Raw genomic sequence first — 24,082 nt, 5'->3', positions numbered from 1 at the left:
TGTATGTAACTCGCACACGTTGTCAGATCCCTGAAGTCCGCTATCTTCGAGACATATGCTTTCGGCGTCTCGCTCCCCTCTCTACCATGTGCAGGGGTTCCCTTGGTGCCGCCATCCCTGTACTTCTCACCATGTACAAGTCCTTTGTCCGTTCCTGTGTCGACTACGCCGCCCCTGCCCTCGTCAACATTAGTCGGACTGCTGTCAACCGTCTCGAAGTTATCCAGAGGAAAGCTGCTCGTATCATCCTTGGGGCTCCTCAGTGGACACGCTCTACTTCTCTATATACCGAACTTGGTCTTTCCCCCTTACAGGATCGTGTCCAGGAGTTTTACCTAAAAACTGCCGTTTCCATTCTACGGGATCCTCGGGGCAACTATGTCCAAACCAACTTGACTCCTGCTGTCCGAGACCGACCTCCATCTAGAAGACAGTGGCGAGGGTCACTCATCCGAGCCCTTCAGGAACACGACCTCCTGCCTGATATTGTTGTCACCCCTGCTGTTGGTTCGTCTCCTTCTCCCTGGCTGGATTTTCAACCTGAAGTGATTGCCCTCGGTGGACCGCTCCCGAAATCCCAGGTGAACCCTGTTATTCTCTGCAAATACCACCTCTCCAGGATCGCCCACTGGTCCCCAGGTAGGGTCGTCCTCTACACTGATGGTTCTGTTGACCCCGCTACAGGTAGGGCCGGGGCTGGTGTCTACATCTCCCGTCCTGATGCCCCTGAGCCTATCAAACTGTCTCTCAGAGTTTCTGACGGGGCATCCTCCACTCAGGCTGAACTAATAGCCCTCCTTGCTGCCCTTCTCGCTGAGGAAGAAGCAGATGGTTTCTGCCCCTTGCTTGTCTGCTGCGATTCCAGGTCTGCTCTCGACGGGATCGCATTTGGATCTGGGGAAAATAAGGACCTCATCCTCCGAATACGAGGGTTAACATCCACACTTCAGGATGAAGGCCGTCCTGTGACATTCCTATGGATACCTAGTCATGTCGGTATCTTGGGGAATGAGGCAGCAGATGACCTTGCCACGACTGGCTGCAACAAGGCCACACCTGACTACGTTGTTCCTCGAACACTCTTACAGATTAGGACCCACCTGCCGCTATACTGCCAGACTGGGGTCACTAAATCTAAGGGGATAATTTAACTCTAATCTTAATGTCTAAGGGTCGCTGCCACCAGACCCCCTCTGGACAGCATGTAGCTCGTTAGGTAGCGGGCAGAGCGGACTAGGCATTGGGTTAGGTTTTCCATTGATCAGATCGATAAGGGTAAAGAAGGGTGAAACCATAACATGTCTTCATTGATTTATTTCTTATAAAACACACTGGTAAAAAAAACATACATGAACTGGCCTTCCTCAGAAGAACAACGGAATTTTGGTTACCCAACTGGGCCCCAGACTCCTACATTACTGGCGGGTCATCCACCCACTTATTGCACAACAATCGGTGAACGCCGTATCTCGGTCGTTCCTTCTTACAATATCCCTTAACACATCAGACTGTGCCACTGGTGTGGCTTGTAGCACCGTCGGTTATCATACATAGTAGCACCATCGCAACACACCTGTTACACTCCATACCTGCAAGTATGTGACTCCTTGTGACTTTTAGGTATACACAACGGGCCCCTCGTTCGCACACCGCCCTCGGTGGGTAAAGACGAGGGCTTCACCTAGAGACATACCAGCACTATTTCTACGCCTGGTATTATAGGTCGCTCCAAGTGACGACCGCAGTTTCTCACGGTTTCCTTAGTTGTGACTATTCATGTGGAGTGGTGCGCTGGGAATCCACCGGTTCATAGTGGACTGGTATAGTGGGGAGTAATTCCCCACCTGGTGTGGCGCTCCAGGAGACAATGGCGGCTGGGCGGCAAGATACCCCAACCACGTGGCACCTGTGTTGACGGCAGAACGGGAAAGACTAAGGCCGGCTTCCCGCCGCTTCTCGTCACATAGGCCTACAGTTTCCAATCCTCAATTTACATTTTTGTTTCTTATGGTTCTCCCCTGAACACTTTACGGTATATTGTCACTCATTTCTTATAAACACATATATTAATCCTAACTTATACACTAAGGTCAGGTCTTGGTTTGCTAGTGCTTGGTTAAATGCCTGGGATTTTAATATCAACGGGCATCTGAGGCGGGTACATGACGCGCCTTGAAACAAAAGCCGAATGATCATGGCGGGGGTGTATCAACTTCACTTAAAAACTGTAATGAGGGATCCTCCTCTCACACAGTGCACTATTTGAACACAGACATAAGATTCTCTGATCACTGTACCTGTCGTGGGTATATGTCACGTGAGGCTACGAGGTGTATTAAATTCATACCGACGCATACACGATATTTCCTTTCCAGTATAGTTTCTAGATCACTGTCAACACCTCACATAGTTCTGATACATTTATCCCTTTTTCCCGATCATTGTTCTCATGTATTTTCATATGATATCTGTTGGAGTTAGGTTCGCTACACGCTCACAGACGTAAATAGTAGGACCTTCAAACCCTGCTCCACACTTAGTCTTACAGTACCCTAGTCCGGCTCAACTGGACTTTAACATTCATCTTATGCCTACCCTGAGTGATCCTTAATGCTATGAATACATACACTTGATATGATATAATTATACCTGGGTACAATACCACACATGGTCTAGGAACCTTGAGTAGGTGAGTTGTCCTTTCTCAATGTTTCCCGTTTTCTGGGGTTCTACAAGCGCTGTGCATTTGAATGTTATGTAGCGTAATATGAATTAGATGGGATTTTTAGGGATGACAATGATGTGCGCAGTACATAGCCTTCCCCTCCCAAAGATTCATATTATGCGAAATAATATGCAAAGCACTAACGCTGTAGTGTACATACATTTTACAACATCCTAACAGTTCATGATTAGAGTACCTTAATCCAACACACAAAACATAAGGAGACTTAAACGTTTCCTACGAGCGTCTCCGCTACCATATACATCAGACAACCGTTTACAATCCTGCTAGTTCGGTATACAATATATCAGTAAAGAGAAAATTATAAGGAGACAAACCTTTCATACTCGAGTCTCCGTTACCTATACATACAGTACCACAACTTATCAATTCTTATCTCAGTACAATATAGTATAGGGAACATTCCCTTAACAGTTCATCAGCGTAATACCTCAACCTACTTTTGGCACCAGCACATAAACAGTGACTCTTTGACATTACATCTACAACAAAAGTTCTCTGCATGAAATTACATATCCTAAGGAATTTAAATTCTTGTCTATGAATGGGGAATTAGTTACATCAGACACTTCCTCAGATTACTACTTCATATTCACCTAAAACCGCACCCGGACTCAAACAAACTGGCTGCTCTGAAACATTACTCATAGGAACATAAACACAGGAATCATCTTGGACTATCACACACATATCCGGGTGTTGTTTCAGCCCCTTATGCGTAAATCTAATACTTATGGTCTGACCTACCCCTACCTTCACTTTAACTGGCCTAATCTGAGAACTGTGCCCACTTATTGTAGTCTTCCTATCAATGTGTAAGCTAGTTAGCTCCTTGGGGGAAGATAAGATCGAAGCCTTCGTGAACTGTTTGACTTTGACAACCGTTCGCAACTTTCCTCCATGACTTGGTGTCCAATAAACTTGTTTATGACCCCCCCAACTGAACTGATTTTTTTCGTGATGCCACCAAACTCCAAATCGGCCTAAAATGTCTGCTCCCAATAATACATCAGTATCCAACATGTTATCTTCCACTATTACGGCTTGGTGACGGATTCTTTTCCTACGGGACAACTGTACACTGATGACAACAGTGCCTAGGGTCTTAAACTCTTCCCCGTTAATAGCTACATATCTTTGGGTACAAGGCCTAATGGGCCCCACCTTCAAGGCACTAACCAAGCTATCTTTAATGATAGTAGCTTCACTACCCGTATCAACCAATGCTAGACAAGTATGTCCACATATAGGTAACTTAATACATGGAGAACTGGGTGTGGACGGATGTCGTGGTCATTGGCCCGAAGGGTGATTCCTAGCCTGGCGTCCTGGACAAGTGGTAAAGAAACTCCTACAGTTCATCCTCATGCACGCATAACAAGAACCTGGCCTGGGCCTGGAGGGACAATTATGTGGGCTATGGCTATCCCTCCTACAATACCCACACCATTCATTCCCTGTCCAATTTTGAGTGTTATTCTCCTTCCACCTCGTGTTCTGAGCCCGTCTTCCGTCAGTCTCGTTCATATGGTAGTCTCCCCGAACTCTATAATTTTCAAAGTCTGTCGTGGGTTGTACTTGTTCTTGGCGGGATTGTCTAACGTGATATAAGTCCCTGCTATCCCCACCCAGATATTCACTCCTACTTCGCTCTAACATTCTTACAAATGAATCCAACGTACGGCAGTCTTGTATATAGGGGGTCAAGTCTCTCTGCATTGGTTTAGGCACAGCTCTGTACAGTCTTTGTATTATGTAAGTATCTTTAGTGGTTATTGCTCCAAACTTCTTCTCCATGACTGCCAACCTTGCTCTCATGTCACATACATAATATCGGGGGTTATCATTCACGTTATACACGATTCGTTTCAACACCTCCCATGCTTCATCTTCGGTGGATGGTCCTAACTTTAATCTTAACATAACCTTTCTGAAACTGTCCCAGTCCTCACTAACTGCCACTAACAATGGCCGTACCAATTTGGCCACGCTGTTTTCCATCCAACTCAGGGCAGTTGATATTCTTCCCTCATCCTCTGTCACACATCTTTCAACTTTCCGAAAAAACTTACTTAGGACCTCGTCTACCTGTAAGCTCTGCAATTCTTCCAATGTTAGCTTATCCGTATGGTTAAAGTGGCATGGAATGTTTACGTTGACGGTGTTCCTACTGTTTGGTAGTGGAGTGGTGTCATCTCCTACAACTGACTCTTGCTCATTGTTTGGGCCTTGTGCATGCTGGAGTGTTTGTTTTAGTTCCTGGAGTTCTTGTTTTAGTTCCTTAACCTGTGTCTGTGATTCTTCTAACGCCGAGTATTGTCTCGCGTTGATCAGCAAAGCCTCTTCCAATCTCTCTGCCAATGTGTCCCCAACTATGGTACTTCCCTGTTCTACTGACTCAGCCATTTTGACCTAAAGTGCTACCTCTCGGCCCAAGACAAATACGAACCGCTTAACACAACTACTCTCCTGTACTACTACAACCTTAATTGATCAATGGTATAATACAACACTATGCAACCTCTTAACATGGCACCAAAAATTATAACTCACATCAACTGGAGACCGAAAGTCCTATGGTATTCCATAGGTGAACCACTTGAGACACTTCTCAGACACAGTGTGGACTCCCTTACCTCAACGTCACCAAAGTTAATCCACAACTTCTGCAAGTATTAATACATATTAACACTGGATAAAACACAAACACAAAACACACATGACTTCAGTACTGTATAAATTTTCAAAAATTCTTCTTACATTTCTGTACTCAAATCAATGTTATTCACTTGCAAGTATCACTCAAAAATCAGATTATCCATCATTAAAATACTTGTCTATACTTGCAACTTTAAATCACAACTTCAATTCCCTCGGATTTGATCAATGATTAAAAACCATCCCACCGCTATAGCCACCAATTTATACTGCCAGACTGGGGTCACTAAATCTAAGGGGATAACTTAACTCTAATCTTAATGTCTAAGGGTCGCTGCCACCAGACCCCCTCTGGACAGCATGTAGCTCGTTAGGTAGCGGGCAGAGCGGACTAGGCATTGGGTTAGGTTTTCCATTGATCAGATCGATAAGGGTAAAGAAGGGTGAAACCATAACATGTCTTCATTGATTTATTTCTTATAAAACACACTGGTAAAAAAAACATACATGAATTGGCCTTCCTCAGAAGAACAACGGAATTTTGGTTACCCAACTGGGCCCCAGACTCCTACATTACTGGCGGGTCATCCACCCACTTATTGCACAACACGGTGAACGCCGTATCTCGGTCGTTCCTTCTTACAATATCCCTTACACATCAGACTGTGCCACTGGTGTGGCTTGTAGCACCGTCGGTTATCATACATAGTAGCACCATCGCAACCCACCTGTTACACTCCATACCTGCAAGTATGTGACTCCTTGTGACTTTTGGGTATACACAACGGGCACCTCGTTCGCACACCGCCCTCGGTGGGTAGAGACGAGGGCTTCACCTAGAGACATACCAGCACTATTTCTACGCCTGGTATTATAGGTCGCTCCAAGTGACGACCGCAGTTTCTCACGGTTTCCTTAGTTGTGACTATTCATGTGGAGTGGTGCGCTGGGAATCCACCGGTTCATAGTGGACTGGTATAGTGGGGAGTAATTCCCCACCTGGTGTGGCGCTCCAGGAGACAATGGCGGCCGGGCGGCAAGATACCCCAACCACGTGGCACCTGTGTTGACGGCAGAACGGGAAAGACTAAGGCCGGCTTCCCGCCGCTTCTCGTCACATAGGCCTACAGTTTCCAATCCTCAATTTACATTTTTGTTTCTTATGGTTCTCCCCTGAACACTTTACGGTATATTGTCACTCATTTCTTATAAACACATATATTAATCCTAACTTATACACTAAGGTCAGGTCTTGGTTTGCTAGTGCTTGGTTAAATGCCTGGGATTTTAATATCAACGGGCATCTGAGGCGGGTACATGACGCGCCTTGAAACAAAAGCCGAATGATCATGGCGGGGGTGTATCAACTTCACTTAAAAACTGTAATGAGGGATCCTCCTCTCACACAGTGCACTATTTGAACACAGACCTCAGATTCTCTGATCACTGTACCTGTCGTGGGTATATGTCACGTGAGGCTACGAGGTGTATTAAATTCATACCGACGCATACACGATATTTCCTTTCCAGTATAGTTTCTAGATCACTGTCAACACCTCACATAGTTCTGATACATTTATCCCTTTTTCCCGATCATTGTTCTCATGTATTTTCATATGATATCTGTTGGAGTTAGGTTCGCTACACGCTCACAGACGTAAATAGTAGGACCTTCAAACCCTGCTCCACACTTAGTCTTACAGTACCCTAGTCCGGCTCAACTGGACTTTAACATTCATCTTATGCCTACCCTGAGTGATCCTTAATGCTATGAATACATACACTTGATATGATATAATTATACCTGGGTACAATACCACACATGGTCTAGGAACCTTGAGTAGGGGAGTTGTCCTTTCTCAATGTTTCCCGTTTTCTGGGGTTCTACAAGCGCTGTGCATTTGAATGTTATGTAGCGTAATATGAATTAGATGGGATTTTTAGGGATGACAATGATGTGCGCAGTACACGCAAACAGAGAGAAGCTCGGGAAGCAGCCATCCCCCTGGACTCCCCGCCCACCTGGTACGATGTCCTCCGTAAACTTCCTGACCTCTCGTACGTCTACGGGAAAGGGTCGCGGAAGGGGGACGTGATTGCTGCCCGTATCATCATTGGGTATGACTTTGCTTGGGAGATTGGTATCCCCGCATCCCCTGAGCAACGCTCTTGTGCGTTATGCAGAAGACCCGACAGCAGCACCCTTATCCACTACCTCCTAAGATGTCCCCACACACAACGCTTCCGTGACGCCTGCTGGACCACCACTCCACGACCCCCTGACGGAGACACGATGATCCTCCCCATACTGGCCAGATATTTTGTAAATAATATTGATTATGTGTTAAAGGAATATCCTTCCTTCCTTAGGCTTTAGTAAGCCCCTTTATAATATTTATACTGTATATACTTGTCACACTTGCCAGATGATTCTGGTGTCATTGTACAGGGGTACCTAGTGACAGCACTAGGATCCCGCTTCCTCTATCAAAATAAACAATTGAAATTGAAATTGAATGACACACGCAATATAGATATTCGCATCACACACGTAAATATAGATCACACACGATATAATATAGATCACACACGCAATATAGATCACACACGCAATTATAGATCACACACAGATCACGTAATATAGATCACACACGTAATATAGATCACACACGTAATATAGATCACACACGTAATATAGATCACACACGTAATATAGATCACACACGTAATATAGATCACACACGTAATATAGATCACACACGTAATATAGATCACACACGTAATATAGATCACACACGTAATATAGATCACACACGTAATATAGATCACACACGTAATATAGATCACACACGTAATATAGATAACTATAGATCACGTAATATAGATCAACACGTAATATAGATCACCACGCATAGTCACACAAATATAGATACACACGTAATATAGATGACACACAATATAGATCACTATAGATCACACACGTAATATAGATCACACACGTAATATAGATCACACACGTAATATAGATCACACACGTAATATAGATCACACACGTAATATAGATTACACACGTACTATAGATCACACGTTACCACACTAGTTCATAAGTTACCATCGTTGTTCACGTTACCACTGTTGTTCATATTTTACTACGTTTGTACGCATGTTGTCATCTTATTCACATATCATCGTTATTCACATATTATCACCGTTGTTCATATGTTACTCTCGTTGTTCACGTGTTGCCACATCTGTTCACGTTAAGAGAAACATAACAGCATTACACCCAGCTGTGTCCTGGATTCTGTTACTGTTACTGCACCACCGGTAACTACAGACACCGTGTTATACCCACCCATCCGTCGCTAATAACTTGCGTTCAGCCTCGAGTTACCACTTAATGTTTTAAAACAGAACCAAACCGAAATTTTAAAAAAAATCAAAATAGCCATAAAATGTAGGCCTACCAAAAAAATATTAAAATATTAAAACTTATCTAATTAAAAATTACCCATCTTCCACCTCCTCTGATCCTCCAAGGCATTACCATTTTTTTTTTTACTTTTTCATCTATCTATCTATCAATCTATCTATCAATCTATCAATCTATCTATCAATCTATCTATCTACTGTATGTTTCTTTTGTCTTGCTTAATAATTCTTACAGGATTAAGATGGATTCGGATTTATTTCAGAAATGTTTAACTAAACGAACCCCTCTGCGGCTAACACTCTAAACCACCTACCAAACCCCGGATCCCTTATGCCATATTAAATAAAATATATCAAGAAATCTGGTAACTATATGTGTTATATCTATATTAACGAAGACTATTATTAACAGCATAATTATAAGGTTGGCCAAAAATCTGCTGGTTTTACGTTTAGTGCAATTTATTTTCAGTTTGTTTAACGAGGATGATGCTGATAATATTAATATCTATACATTTTCCCTATTGATTGAGTAGTTATATTGTTTTTAAATGGATATTGATAGCCTTTTAGTTAATGTAAGATGTTTAAAATATCGAGATAATGAGGTTATTAAAGTAGGGGTTCATTCATTAGTGGGTTTCAGACTTGAGTTGTTTGATGACTCTTGAGAAACTGTTTGATGAGTAGAACTTTCCTTTACTGAACCTAGTCTTGGTACACCCTAAACAGGCAATAATACCCACTTACCTTGTTTGTCGTCCACGGTGAACTATGTAACAAAGGTAAGGGAAGTGTAATGAACATGTGTAATATATGTATAAAATGGTATAATACTGTACCAGGTGGAGTCCTTACTGTGTCACTACAACCCGTCTTATGTCTGATACTGTCTAGTTAAAGAAAGCTCTGGTGTATTACCCATAGTATCAGTTTAGTACTGTATAAAGAGAGGTCAGTCTTGTACTGTACTGGGAACTAAAAGAAGTGAGAGAGAGAGAGAGAGAGATCTATTTTATTAGACGATGTATTTCTGTATATGAGTCAGAAGATGAATCACTAGCAGAAATATAGTGTAGTGACACTAACTGTTAATCAAATTACACAGCAAAGGTTGTACCAAAATACATCTCTTATTTGTAGAATCCTTGTGGCTATGTGACCAGTAGGGCACTTCTGGGTGGTCCACAGGCATAAGGAAAGAAAACTAATTGTTGAATTAAGTTTGATTTTAGTAATAAGACGCCATAGAACATTGTCAGACTGTGGCCTCTGTTCCTTATGAAGTCAGATATTTTTCAAAGTATAATGTAATGGTTTGGCTTTCCTTGGTCGAATCAAGTTTGTTTTTATTATCCACTCTGTATATTTTATGATAATGCTTGACGACAATAACACTTCAACCAGGAACTTTGGGAAATTTTTCTGTTTATTATAACTGGATCCTTGCCTCATGAAAGTTTAAAAAAAAAAGAGAAATTTTTTGGGGGGTCAATTTAGGATAATAGCCAGGTTTGGGTTAGGTTAGGGCGGTTAGCACCAGAAACAAAGGCCAGATTTGTTCGAATCGCAAGAAGACCCGAAGGAAAAAGTCATTTTTATGGAAAAATCTTAACCTGGCTACAATCATAAATTGACCCGCAACTGGCGATTTTGGATAGTACCCAGGTTTTGGTTAGGTTAGGTTAGGTTCGGCTGGTCATCATCAGAAACAAAGGTCAGATTCATTCGAAAAACAACAAGAACCATAGGAAAATTGTATATTTTATGGAAAAATTCCAACCTAGCTAGTATCATAAATTTATCCTTTTTTCTAAAAAAATATTAGTTTATGATTATTTGTTTCTCCAAAAAATTATGCATGACCCACCCACTTACAATACCCTAGTTTCAGTGCTTACATCCAGGACATTTTGTTTCATACACAGAAACAATTCTGGGACACTTTGTCAGCTCATTTCATAAACAGAAAAGTAGCAATTTTCGATAGAAAAGAAGGTCAGAGTCGTTCAAAACACACCAAAAACCACCAGAAAAACATAATTTCAACCTAATGTAACCAAACCTACTGCCTGGTGGTAATTTAAAATCCTAAAATTCGCTGGATGACCCAAACGATAATAATACCCATTGACATACATCAGTGTGCTAGGGGTACATCCTGGCAGCACCATCTTCAGTATTTACCGTACTTGCCGAGCATTTCAATGCGTATCATTCCCGATAGTATACAGGTTAAGAACGGGTTCCGCTCCGGAGGAAGCTCTTAAGTTGGATATGTACACAAGTCGGAACGCTTGTTATGTGCACACCGTACTTACAAAATGCTTAAAATCCCACTACATTATATCATAGCCTAAGTCCTTGTATACATCTAAAATCACGTAATTTAAAACAAATGAAGAAATAGAATGACAAAGTACAGTGAAAGAAAGTAAAAATAAGTCATTAGTTAATTAGAATACAGTCTCTCCTCGACTTACGACAACCCGGACATACGACGGCCATGGTCGCATAAAATATTTTTCACATTACGTATTTTCAAGTCCCGACGTTAGTGATCACGCTGTGTACTGACAAAATTTTTGTTTGTAATTCCCTTTAAAATGGCAGGCAGGAGTAAAAGTGAGAGTTCTCATGGTGCTGAGAAGAAAAAGAGACACCCATTTTAGAATTTTTATGTATTATTTTTGCCTTTTCGACTTACAACCAATTCGACTTACGACCTGGTCGTCGGGACGGAACCCCGTCGTAAGTCGAGGAGAGACTGTATATAATATTTTATTGGATTATTTTTGCATCAATCATTCAAAAGACCATAACCATAAATGGAAAATGTTCTTCGAGTACCTGTACATGTAGTACTGTACAGTACTCTATGGTACTTCTGCAACTATAGTTGCCATGGTACTATGCATACACAATTTTGGTTTTATTGTATTTTTATGCATTGCCTTTGTGTTCTGTAATGAATACAATAATATTTGTCTTTAATCCAGTACTGTATATACATTAGGTGTCCAAAGACTCTCCCGGGAGTGCATCATCCCCTACTTGTAACATCAAGGTTGTGGAAAAATGGATAATACTTGACGACGGTCCTATTTATGTTGCATTTTCTAGAAATACTTCCTTGACATAAATTGCCAACTTTCTGCACACTGTTCAAATATATTGGTAAAAATTTTATAAAAGAAATAACAAGAACAGAGTCCATGGAGCTACTGTAAAACATATACCACAGTATATAGTACAATATACCGTACCCTTTATTTTGTATGTGAAGGTTACAGAAGTTAATGGTTTCGCAACTTCAGCCTCTGGTTTTGTCTGTAGTCCGAGACAAGAAGATTCACAGAGAAAAATAATTTCTTGAATGCTCACAGTAATTACTACTGTCTTGTCAACTTAATTTCCCCCTGGGGTGTTGGGCTTAAGCATGGTGACAAGATGTGGACCAACCTAAATAAAAGGTACTGTACTGTACCTTTAAGTCATAGAGTAAGGTTTGGTTTGTTCGTCATCTTCTAAACTTTACGTATCTTATGATCTTATAATTTTCTCTTTTTTTTTTCTAGGGTAGTGAAGATTAATGGACAAATATTTATATTGAATGGCATTGATTTATGGTGGTCAAATGATAGAGATTAATCATCCAGCCAAAATGCTTTTATCCACAATTTCCAATATTGGTCACCATAACAAAATATATACTGTACAGGGATTTTTCCCACCTTTCTTCACAGGAACATGGCAGTGAGTTGGCAAATGAGTATTATATGAACCAGAGACATAGTTTTTATTCTGCAAGGGTTTGCAGGGCATATGCACAATAGTCTGGTACTGTACAGTAATGTAGATTGACAAATTTCAGCTTTGGTGACTAACTCTTCCTAGCTGTCCTCTTTTTATAGGGGTTGCATTTAAGCCTAGAGACCCTACCCTTTGGATTTATCATGACTTTTTAGTTTAAAAGAAACTTTTTTGTTCCTTTGATTAGGGTTAAATTGATAAGTTAGATCAGTTTTGCCAAACCTTTAGACTCACTGATGGCTCTGATAAAATGGGTTTTCAAGATCAAACCATCATTTTTATTCTACCTTTTTTTCAGAGTATCTTCACCATGGCTTGGAGACGAAATCACTTCCAAGGCCAGATTGGGATCAATGATACTTCACTGACAATTGCCATTGAAAATAAAAATTTTGAAGCTGCAGAGATGATTATAGAAGCCACCGTTGATCCATCCTTCCTGAATGATGGGCCTTATGAGAACATCCCACTTCACATGGTCCTCACCAACAATCACCACATTGACCAGAGCCGTAACTTGAAAATTGCAAAAATGCTCGTCCAAAAAGGTGCAAATCCAAATCTTCGGATACCTTATGGGGACATGGACAGAGCATCACCCAGTCCTTTTGAAGAACTCGTAGTATACTATGAAGTGCTTAAATCTTACGTTGATGGTAATTCTGAAATTTTCTGTGAAGAATTAGACATGTACTTTGAATTAGAAGAAAACAAATTAGAATTTTTGACTGATACAGTTGATTTTGATGGTGAAAAATGTATGCCTAACATTGAAAGTTGTCACAAGCTAATTAAGCAGACAAGTGATTTAATTGACGTGTTTTTAGAGTATGGTAGTGATCCTAATGTCATCACAACATTTGCCCACAAAACCCTTTTCCACTGGGTGACTGAACATGAGGATATAGTGTTAGCAAAGCGTTTTTTAGACTCCTGCAGAGTTAATTTAAATCTCTGTGATGTTCATGGCAACTCACCATTGATGGATACCATATTGAGAAATGACCCAGAAAATTCTCTTTGTTTGTATGAGGCAATGTGTGACACTGTAGATTTTATTGATGTAAATACACGCAATTGTTGTGGTGAAACTGCCCTCTTTAGAGCTGTGTTTGTTGGAGCAGTGGACATAGCATCCAGATTGTGTGAATATGGAGCTCAGACAAAAACTAATGTGTGTCTTTCTAAAATCTCAGTATCAGTGTCATTTCCCGGTGACTGTCTTTTGTGTGCAGGATATTTCGTTCAGCAGGTCCCCTTCTTAACCACCCCTTTATTAGCTCCTCTATTGGCTGATGCTCCAATTAGGCTTCGCTATGCTCATGTCTCCTCACAAGACACTGTCTCCACACAAGACTGTAGAACTAAGATCACATGCCCTCATAAACATCTCATTGACAAGATTATTTCATCCTCCATTGCACCTCTAATTGACCTTGGGTGTTTCAATAACCAGACAGTTGCAACTGAGATAATTTCTCTCTTGACAAATGGCAGTTTTACTAAAAGATGGGAGAGTTCAGCCTACTGACTTAATAACCTTAATGTTTGGGCAAGTGACTGCAGGTCTTCAGCAGCTATGTATTAGGTCTATTTTTGAGTATGTCTATACCTCCAGATCGGAAACAACATATGCCTGATTGGATTCTTCATGAAGGGGCTTTTGTTGAATCTTGTAAGACAGAGATGATAGAATCACTTGGTCTTCCACAATCCTTCAAAATATTTTTAGAAATTGAAGCTGCTAAATATGAAGTTTGTAGGTTAATCATGGGCCTTCAAAGTGTTGATTGTTAATCGCATGTTCAGCGTCAGAAGAATCGATGTTTGATGATGATGACGATGACGATGATGATGAATCATACGATACTTCAATATTCTCATCAGATTATAGAGATTCTCTTCTCTTCTTTTCGTCTGACATGCTGAGTGAAGAGTCATCAGAGGAAGTTGAAGACCTCTCTGATGAAGATCTCTCTGGAAGTGAAGAGGATGAGAAAGAAAAATTAAATGATGAAACTAAAAAAGAACATGGGGAAGTATGTCCACAGAGGAAAGTAAAATGTGATCTTGAAAACTTGAATTCAGATTTAGAAAATATGAGAGATGTAGTTGAGTCTTTGTGTGAAGATGTGGCTGAATCTGTAGCACATGAAGAACATACATCAGAATGCTGTGAGAATTACCAAAGATTCAAGAATGAATCTACAACTTCAACTGAATCAGCTGGAGAATTCACTGCAAGTGAACCTCTGTCAGACTCATCATGGTAGAAACAGGTATTGGGTAGAAAATATGTAAATGATTTAGTCATTGAAACTTCTACTAATTCCAGAACACTGAAATAAGGTTACATCTTGTAGTTACTGTTATCAGAACTATCCTGGATTTTTCTGCATCCTAGGATAATAGTAAGTGAAAATGCCATACTGATTTTTCTTGACGGAAATAAATATTTGTACTACACATATATACCCACATCCACTTTATATATACTGTATGTATATCTGTATACACACACGTATAGCGCCTAAACTTATGCAAGGGATGTTCATGAAGAGCCTCACACATCAAACTTTACTTCTCGTAGTAAAAAAAGGGATTGCATTCCTGGGTGTCAAGAACTTGGAACTACATTCCTTAAAATATCACAGCCTTTTAAGCAATAAATACATTAATACATACATATAAAAGTTTTAATAAATGAATGTTACTTAACCCCATACACTACTGTACCTTACGTACTAAACATGCTTAAGTGGAAAATTCATATAAATTGGATTATTCCGATGCTGAACTGTCTCCTGTCATTCATACCGTGTTTTTATGCAACTGTGCACAGTACCTTTTCATCAGTATTGTAGGGAAATCACTTTTTGTAATTTTTTCCCAGGAGTAAATATCGTAGTCAAGACTGGAAGTGACTCTTGCCCAAAATTGAAATCATTGACTCGGTTGTTGAAGTTAATGCAATCCAGCACTCACTTTACAGTACTGTACTGTACTCACATGGCCACTCGGGGAAGCTAGTACAGGTATTTAGTACTGATGTGCAATGAGCAATTATTTCACATAAGCTTGCAGACTTATTAGACACAGGTTGTCATCCAATTTTATTTGTATTTCATTATTTTTTTTCAGAATTTATTGCATGAACAGTATTTACCTGTATCGTACAGGTATATAAATTAAAATAGTTTTTTTTTCATTGTCCAATACTGGTACAATACAATATCCCAAATACTGTACCTCAAAGAATTAGTGAAACTGTGTTGAAAGATTGTGTGAAATATGTAAACACTGTGAGCACCACTAGACTGACACAAGTGTTGGAAGTTGAAATCCTGACTCGCATATATAATGGAGTATGTACAGTAGTTGTTAAATTTAGTGTTTGATCGTAGAAATCAAGGGCCCATATTTCTTCTAAATTTTTCCCTAAGATATTAACTTCCATTTTGATGGAATTCTCTAGGAGTGTAATCCCAATGGAAATTTAGTGTTTCTGTGTGTGTGTGTGAGATGTTAATTAGGGGTAATAAATTGTTTTTGTCAATTAAGGACAATTATTTCTTTTACCTGTAGTATTGTATATGTTTTGTGGGTACGGAGGATTGAAAGTTATACTGTACATCTAAACCAAAATCCTCATTTTGTGGAACCTATTGAATTTTTGGTTGACAGAGACACTATTGTATAGCAAAAAGATTATATATTTATATATTCTTTTAATGATTGTAGTACTTTTGTATGACATGACATATGTACATTGATATCTGTGATCATTTATTTTGATGGTAAACATTAGTGAGTGGTGAATGCACATGGCAGTGGTAACAAACTGGATGTACAGTACTACCATAGTCACATTTTTATTACCTAGGCAATGGAACTGGTGACCCATATACAGTCAACAAGTTGATATGTTGACAATTCAGTGTTCCCAGGATCCCTGATATGTGAATAGAACTAAATACCAGAAAGTAGTCTTTCACCCAGGTCATCTTTAACACCTGAAAGGAGGTACAGTACTTGGAGATATATCAGTTTCTAATTCAGCTAAAGCTAAGTCCTCACTTGCCACAGTAACGTGCATGCACTCCACAACCCTTGTAACATTGGCTAATTAATGGACATCGCGCCTAATCCCGCCTGGTCATGTAATAGCCAATTACTGCCATACTTCAATTATATTTTTTTACACTTTTATCAGGGTTAATTTATTGTTTGTCAAACAAGGCATTAGGGTAGTACATTATGTATTAGAAATGTGTTGAGATTGTTTATGTTTGTGAACTAACAGGTTGGTACAGTAGTTTTATGATGGGCTTTCATGTGAGGCTAACAGTACACTACCCATAAAACAGTGATGAATGATGACAAATGGCAGGGGTCCTGAGAACTTGAGATTTCAAACTCCAGTACTATATACAAGTCACCTGATCCTTGGTTGGTTGTAAGATGGGATATCATGATCAATCTTTCATTCATTTTTGTACCCCCATGATGTGTAAACCTACTGTATTAGCTTTTTACAGTCATAAAAACTACTGTCATGTACTGTATATAATAAACTTGGTGAATTAACCATTGGAAGGGGAAGTAATAGCTGAATCAAGATTGTATTTGGTACAGATAGTAAAGTATAGTTTTATTAGTTTTGTTCGTAAAATATTTATACATACAATTAGTTTTCAGAATAAAATGTCATGATTTACAATAAAGAAAAACTTGATTCCTAAAAGTTAGTCATGAAAAGCACTTTCTCCATTGTTATGTGAAGTTGCAGCCACTTTGTTCAAATTTATAATAGGTGTACAGGTACGGTTACTAATTTTATGGCCTTAATTGAAAACACACTTAGAGCGCCTTATAAAGGAACCTTTGTATTATAACTCGCATTCATTTTTGAAGGTTTATATTATTTAGTCTCGTTAATATGCCTCTTATGTTATTAAAATGAGACGAGTACCATTGCTGTCTGTTATCTTATTTCCCATATGTGTGTGTGGTGAGTCAAGTGGATATAGAAATCACTAAGAAGAAAGTACAGTGCAGTCTGGTAAATAATAAGGGAGAGTTGAGTGTTGCAAGATTATACTGTAGTAGAAACCAAGAGGAGAGGTGTTAAGTAATCATTACACCTGTTACTGAATAATGGACTTTATTAGTTGTTTTAGACAGGGAGTATAATGACTGTAAACACACACCGCCTTACAGATGTTTGTGGTGTTTGCATGAATGCTTGCTTTGCAATTTCAACATTTGCCTCACTTGTTGATGTGGGTCACACATCAACGAATGAGAACAATGTGGTGTAAACATTCATTTGATTGCCACAAAAATTTAAAAGCAGTATGTATATCAAACAAAAATTTAAATGCCTTGCATAATACCTGAGCATAATCATTAATTAGAGAACTTGTAAGAAATTATGAAGGAATAAAATTTAATGGTAAAGACATCACAGGTTCAGTTATGCTGTACTGGACTGATAGAACATAGATAAAGTAGTACATTAGATGATACTAAGAATAACCAGACCAATGAGAGATTTATAGAAGAAGAAAAAAACCATGCCAAGTAATTAGGGGTCGATTGATAATAGTAAAGAGGTGGAGAGGCCAGTCAAGGCAGAGACTGGAATGAATGAAATAAAACCATGTAACCCCTCAAGAAACAAAATTCATGAGGACTGGGGAAGGCTGTAGTGGAGGGATAAGATAAGCAGCTTTGTGTAATGCATAATACATATTCTCTACAATACAGGGGGGGTCCATAAAGGCCCCCATGGACAAGAACCTGTTTTTGTTTAGTAAGGAACTTGTTGGGGAAGCACTAGTGTTTTCTAAATTTGTTTCAGAATGTCCTGTGCTGCTAACGACAAAGCCTTTTAATAGGTGAAAATTAGACAGGCTAACCTGCTAACTGAAATAGTGCATTGCATTTTGGGTCTGTGCTGCCATATGTAGCCCATATTGAAATAGATGTACAGTACAGTATAAATAAGGCACCCATGATTACCCTACATACCTGATACAGTATACTGTATACAGGACTCATGCCTAAAAGATCTGGGCACCATTACATTCATCCATAAGGGCCCAGATGGTTCTTTGGTGCAATTATCTGCAGGTCCCATATTGAGCACAGTCTGGGGTCTATCTGGGGCCCCTTCTAGGAATGTTGGCTGGGATTAGTGATGTATAATATCTGCATTAATGTTGTGAATATGTACTACTGTAGTGTTATAATGAAGATAATGTTCACTAACATGTTCCCTACTGCAGTACAGTACAACATTTGGTCAATTTATAGTAGTGCACCGTTCTTTTGGTCTTTTAATATTAGTGCACAGTTATATCTCTCGGTGTTAGAAATAATTTTTTCCGAATGTTTAGATAATTCTAAGACATTTTTCTTCTATGATATTTCTACTACTGAAAGAAATATAACCTAACTTAACCCCCCCCCCCTTTTTCTGTGTAAAATAAAAGGGAGAAAATCACCAAAAACCAACCTAACCTTTTAAGAAGGTCATTCGGATATCTAGACTGTCCGTCCCTCATAACGATCTTCAAGAGTGAAGTGCTTACCTGTCTGGTCCCCGAGATATGCTAGAGACTGTCAGTTGATTGAAAATGTTCAAAGGAGGGCCACCAGACTAGTGCCTGCACTATGGCACCTCAGCTGCCCTGAGAAATTAGAGCATCTGAAATTGCCTAGCTTATACTACAGACAGGTACTGGTAAGGAGGACTTAAATGAGGTGTATAAACATCTCAAAGAGCACTACTCAGTCAAGTGCCCTTACCTGGAACTGGCGGACGCTCGCCCCACAAGGGGTCACAGCTCAAGGTTGGAGAAGCCGCAAGCCCAGAAAACTGTGAGGGGTAACTATTGTGACAGCATCGAGTGTAAGCTCTTTCAAGGCCAGGCTTGACAAGCACTGTAGCAGGTTCAGATACATCCAGGAGCCAGTACATGCCTAGTACTTGCCAACAGTGCATAACAGAGATGTGATCGATCGCCAAAGCAGCTAACGAGCTCATCAGTGGTGAAGAGGATAAAATTAAAATCCAACCTAACCAAACCTTGATTTCCAACGAAAATATCATAGAAGAAAAATGTCTTACAATTGTGTAAACATTCGGAAAAACACATTTCTAACACCGAGAGATAGAACGGTGCACTAATGTAAAAAAGACACTACGTTTACTACAATAGATGGTACATGTTTAGTACAGTACTCTGCTTATAGTACTTCAACACTGGCACAGTATTCGGTATTAAAAGCTAAGTACAACACTAATATTAAAAGTTTGCAGTAACACCAGAAAAAGTTAATGTAAGTTTAATTATTACAACCAAAGATACTACATTCTATGTAGTACACACACACACACACATACGTATATATATATATATATATATATATATATATATATATATATATATATATATATATATATATATATATATATATATATATATATATATATATATATATATATATATACTGTATATATATATATATATATATATATATATATATATATATATATATATATATATACAGTGGGGTATGCTATAACGAGCGGATCCTACTACGAATATTCCTATAACGAACAGTTTTACCTATAAAATTGAGAATACTATATGAACGAAACTCCTACAACGAACATTATTTAAAAAAATTTTTTTTTTTTTTTATTGTTTTTTATTACAAGTATTAATTATATTGGTTATTTCAGGGTTTAGATGCATATTTATGCACTTTTTACAATTTTACAATTTTATATATTTTCAGTGTTAAGTGGTTGTATTTGGTGGCCTGGAGCGGATTAATCCTATAACGAGCGAATGCTATAACGAACAGGTTCTAGAACCAATTAAATTCGTTATAGCATACCCCACTGAAAATATATATATATATATATATATATATATATATATATATATATATATATATATATATATATATATATATATATATATATATATATATGTATATATTTCATGTAGATCCACAATGAAAACTTTACCTTATATGTATGGATTGATCAAAACACAAGCTTAACAATCCATTAGGTCCTATCGTGAGTTCTGTTACTTACAAATTATCCAAGTGGCTGGTAAAGATGCTATCCCCTCTTACAGGCCAAATATCTATTTCACATATACACAATAGCAGTGATTTAATTGATAAACTCAAGAAACATAATGAACCTTGCGAATTAATAAGTTTTGATGTAAATTCACTTTTCACTAGAGTACCTGTGAAAGACCTACTTTCATTTCTTAAAGATAAATTACAACTGTTAGATTTAACTATTGAACATGATACTTTTCTCAAATTGATAGAGTTATGCGTAACTGACAATGTGTTTAGAGCAAATGGGAAGTTCTACAAGCAAATATTTGGCATGGGTAATTGTCTTTCTGCTCCTCTAGCCTGTATTTATTAAGGTTTTGAGTCTAGATTACTACCCAACATAGGTGACTTTATTCCTCCATGGTATAGATATGTAGATGATGTTCTTTGTCTTTGGCCTAAACAGTGACCCATTGGAATTTTTAGACAAGCTTAATGATATTGTCCCAAGTATCACATTCAAAATTGAAAGAAATAAATGGATCCCTTCATTCCTTGATATGCTTATCATGAGAAATGGCCAAAACTACAAATTTAAGGTATACAGAAAGCCCACAGGTAGACAGTTTCATTCACTTTTTATCGAATCACCTGGAGTCTACCAAAATGTCAGTTTTTCTGCTATGTTCTTAAGATGTCTGCGTATTTGTGACTCTGAATTTATTGACGATGAATTGAAACACATTCGTTCCATTGCACAGAAACTCCGGGTACCCTTCTGTGTTTGTTGATCGTTGTTTAAAAGGCTAAAAATCCTTTCATTCCTCTCAAACCAGGCAAATTCCTACACAGAATATTTTGACTCTGCCCTATCGTAATGATTTGTCCGTTAGTTCTGTCCCTCAAGCTTCTAAATATTAATGTTGTTTTCAAGTATGACTCAACCATTACCAATATGTTAATAAGAAATAGCCCAAGTTTGAATGTAAATGGAAGTGTTTATTGTATTCCATGTAGCAAATGTAATTGTAATTATGTGGGACAGACAGGAAAAACACTGCAGCTCAGAATCAAACAACATAAGTATAATATCAGAACAGCATCTGAAAGCAGTGCGTTCGGTAAGAATAATAATCATCCCATTGCTTGGGAAAAAAGCTTAGAAGTATTTAAATCATCTTGTGTCACAGAAAGACTTCTGGTTGAAGCTAGTTTGATTTAGGAATTAAAATCATAAACCTTAGTGATGGTCATGTGGGGTTCATGATGTTTGGTTCCCTCAGGATGGAAAGGAGAAAAGATTATCGACTTTGGAAATATTACTAATTTTGCGAAGTAGATTATCATAAACGAGGAAATTTGTATCATAAAAATGGGAAATATCTACTTTCCGAAAGTTGGTTATCTACCTTCCCGAAAAGTAGATAGATTTTCTATTTTCGGGTAAGTGAATTATCGACTTGAGGAAGTAGATTATCGATTTTGGAAATATTACCTAATTTTGCGTAGATTATCATAGAAAACGGGAAATTTGTATCATAAAAATGGGAAATATCTACTTTCGGGAAGTTGGTTATCTACTTTCCGAAAAGTAGATAGATGTTGTGTTGTTGAGATTCTCGGACCGTAGTCCGACACGGGCCTTGTCTATAGGCGGCCCGTTTGGTGGTTCCGGCTGGAGCTCCAGGAGCAGCCAGACCGGATTGTGATTGGAGGTGGTCCCACCTGCAGATTTGGAAAGATACTGCAGGATGCAAGTGTAAGCGGACCCGATCAGTGGACGCTTACCACCAACCCCACTCTTGGACTGATGGTCAGTTTCGGATTGGCGCGCCCCCGAACTGGGGTCCGCACTTGCTGGGAGAGGATACTTTCTAAGCTATCTGGGTGGTGGGTATCGTGTGATGACCCGGAGAAGGTCGTGAATGTGGTCTGTTTGGGCCTTTCGGGTTAGAGTGGCCGCTGGTGTTGTGTGTGTCTTCTTGGGAGATTTGAGTTCTGTTTCAGGCTTTGTGTGACTTCGCAGTCGAGATGGTGTTCAAGTGGGTTGGCTGCTGGCTCCTGACAGTAGGTGCATTCCATGACGTCATTTCCGATCATCTGCCAGGAGCACTTGTACCTAGTCGTAGTCGATGAAGGCTGACTTGGGTTTGTCTTGGTGTTTTCTTGTCAGCGAAAGGTGGTTCCCCTTTGTTAGCCGCCAGGTACCATTTGGCTGATTGGGAACCAGCGTTGAATGCGTGAAGGAAGCTCTTTTGATGTGGAGCTTGCTAGTCTTTCTGAGGTGATTCTTGATCTGTTGCACGCTTGCTGGAACTTGAATGTTACGCTACTAGAACGTGTAGCTGCCTTGGCTGCTTCAGTCTGCCACGTCGTTTCCTCCGATCCCATGACTGGGAATCCAGTGTAGGACGACTGGGCGGTTTTGTCTTTGGAATTCCTGTAGCTGTGCTAGGATCGAGGTTATGATGTGGACGTTGTCTCTTGGTTGACTGTGTTGCAGCGCCTGCATGGCCGATTTCGAGTCCGTGTGAATTATGATGGACTTGTTGTATTGTGTTGCAGCGTGTTGTAGGGCCTTTGAGATTTGCTACCAGCTCTGTTTGTAGGGTGGAGCAGTCATTAGAAGTCTCCATCGGAGGTCTGACCTTGGGTGTAGAAGGCCGCTCGGATCTATGATGTTTTGGATCCACCGAGCCGTCTGTGAAGTATGATGCTGCATCAGCCGGTGTCTCGGTGGCTATGGCTTCTAGAGTTATTTTTTGAGTTACTCCTTCTGGAGGTTGGCTTTACTATCGCCTAGGTCGGTAATTTTGAATATGGCTGGTGGAGGGCTCCATGGTGGAGGAACTACGTAACCATTGTCTCGTGTGTCTTGGTTGTTCTTGACGAGTGTTTCTGCTTGCAGGTGTCGGATGACCTCGCTTGCCTCGTGCGACCAGGTGGCCCTCGCACTCTGTGGTCAAGGTGGAGGAGGCACTGATTCGAATTTGGCAGCTGTGGGCTTATCTGATCTACAGATTTTGGCGAGGAACCGGCTGTCACCTGCTTGACTCGTACTGCCAGGGGTGGTAGTTCAGTTCCATTTGCAATGCAAATTCTGGTCCACATGGGTGCTCGAGCATGGTCCTGAGAGCATTATTTGGATGATTTCTGCAGCTGTCTGGTCTTCTCTCAGTCCAATGAGTGCTGGAGTACTGTAATCTACCAGCGATCTGATGGCGGCCGTGTAGTAGGCTTTGAGCACATGGAGGTTTGCTCCTGCGGTTGCTGGTGAGCGACCTCATTATATTGTGTCTGCTCTTCGTCTGTGCCTGAGATACTCGAGTTGCAAAATTA

At 39.7% G+C, this 24,082-nt stretch overlaps 1 protein-coding gene across 3 annotated transcripts; it reads left to right on the top strand.

Moving 5' to 3' along the window:
• The first annotated feature begins 9,121 nt into the window (after positions 1-9,121).
• On the top strand, positions 9,122-17,623 carry LOC121878263. 3 transcript variants are annotated; one of them, XM_042384371.1, is made up of 2 exons: positions 9,122-9,201; positions 12,948-17,623. In XM_042384371.1, the coding sequence occupies exon 2, from the start codon at positions 12,960-12,962 to the stop codon at positions 14,178-14,180; it is 1,221 nt and encodes a 406-aa protein (XP_042240305.1). In that variant the 5' UTR covers positions 9,122-9,201; positions 12,948-12,959; the 3' UTR covers positions 14,181-17,623. The 3 variants fall into 3 exon arrangements, with proteins under 3 accessions (XP_042240305.1, XP_042240289.1, XP_042240298.1); XM_042384355.1 differs by lacking the exon at positions 9,122-9,201 and adding an exon at positions 9,472-9,621; XM_042384364.1 differs by lacking the exon at positions 9,122-9,201 and adding an exon at positions 9,684-9,790.
• The last annotated feature ends 6,459 nt before the right edge of the window (positions 17,624-24,082 follow it).

This window comes from Homarus americanus, unplaced genomic scaffold (assembly GCF_018991925.1).
Source record: "Homarus americanus isolate GMGI-L3 unplaced genomic scaffold, GMGI_Hamer_2.0 scaffold33468, whole genome shotgun sequence".
Lineage (NCBI taxonomy): Eukaryota > Metazoa > Arthropoda > Malacostraca > Decapoda > Nephropidae > Homarus > Homarus americanus.
This window is presented reverse-complemented; position numbering and strand designations above follow the sequence as displayed.

Excerpts from the sequence above, each read along its gene's own strand:
- LOC121878263 (XM_042384371.1), top strand. The coding sequence starts at position 12,960 with ATGGCTTGGAGACGAAATCACTTCCAAGGCCAGATTGGGATCAATGAT.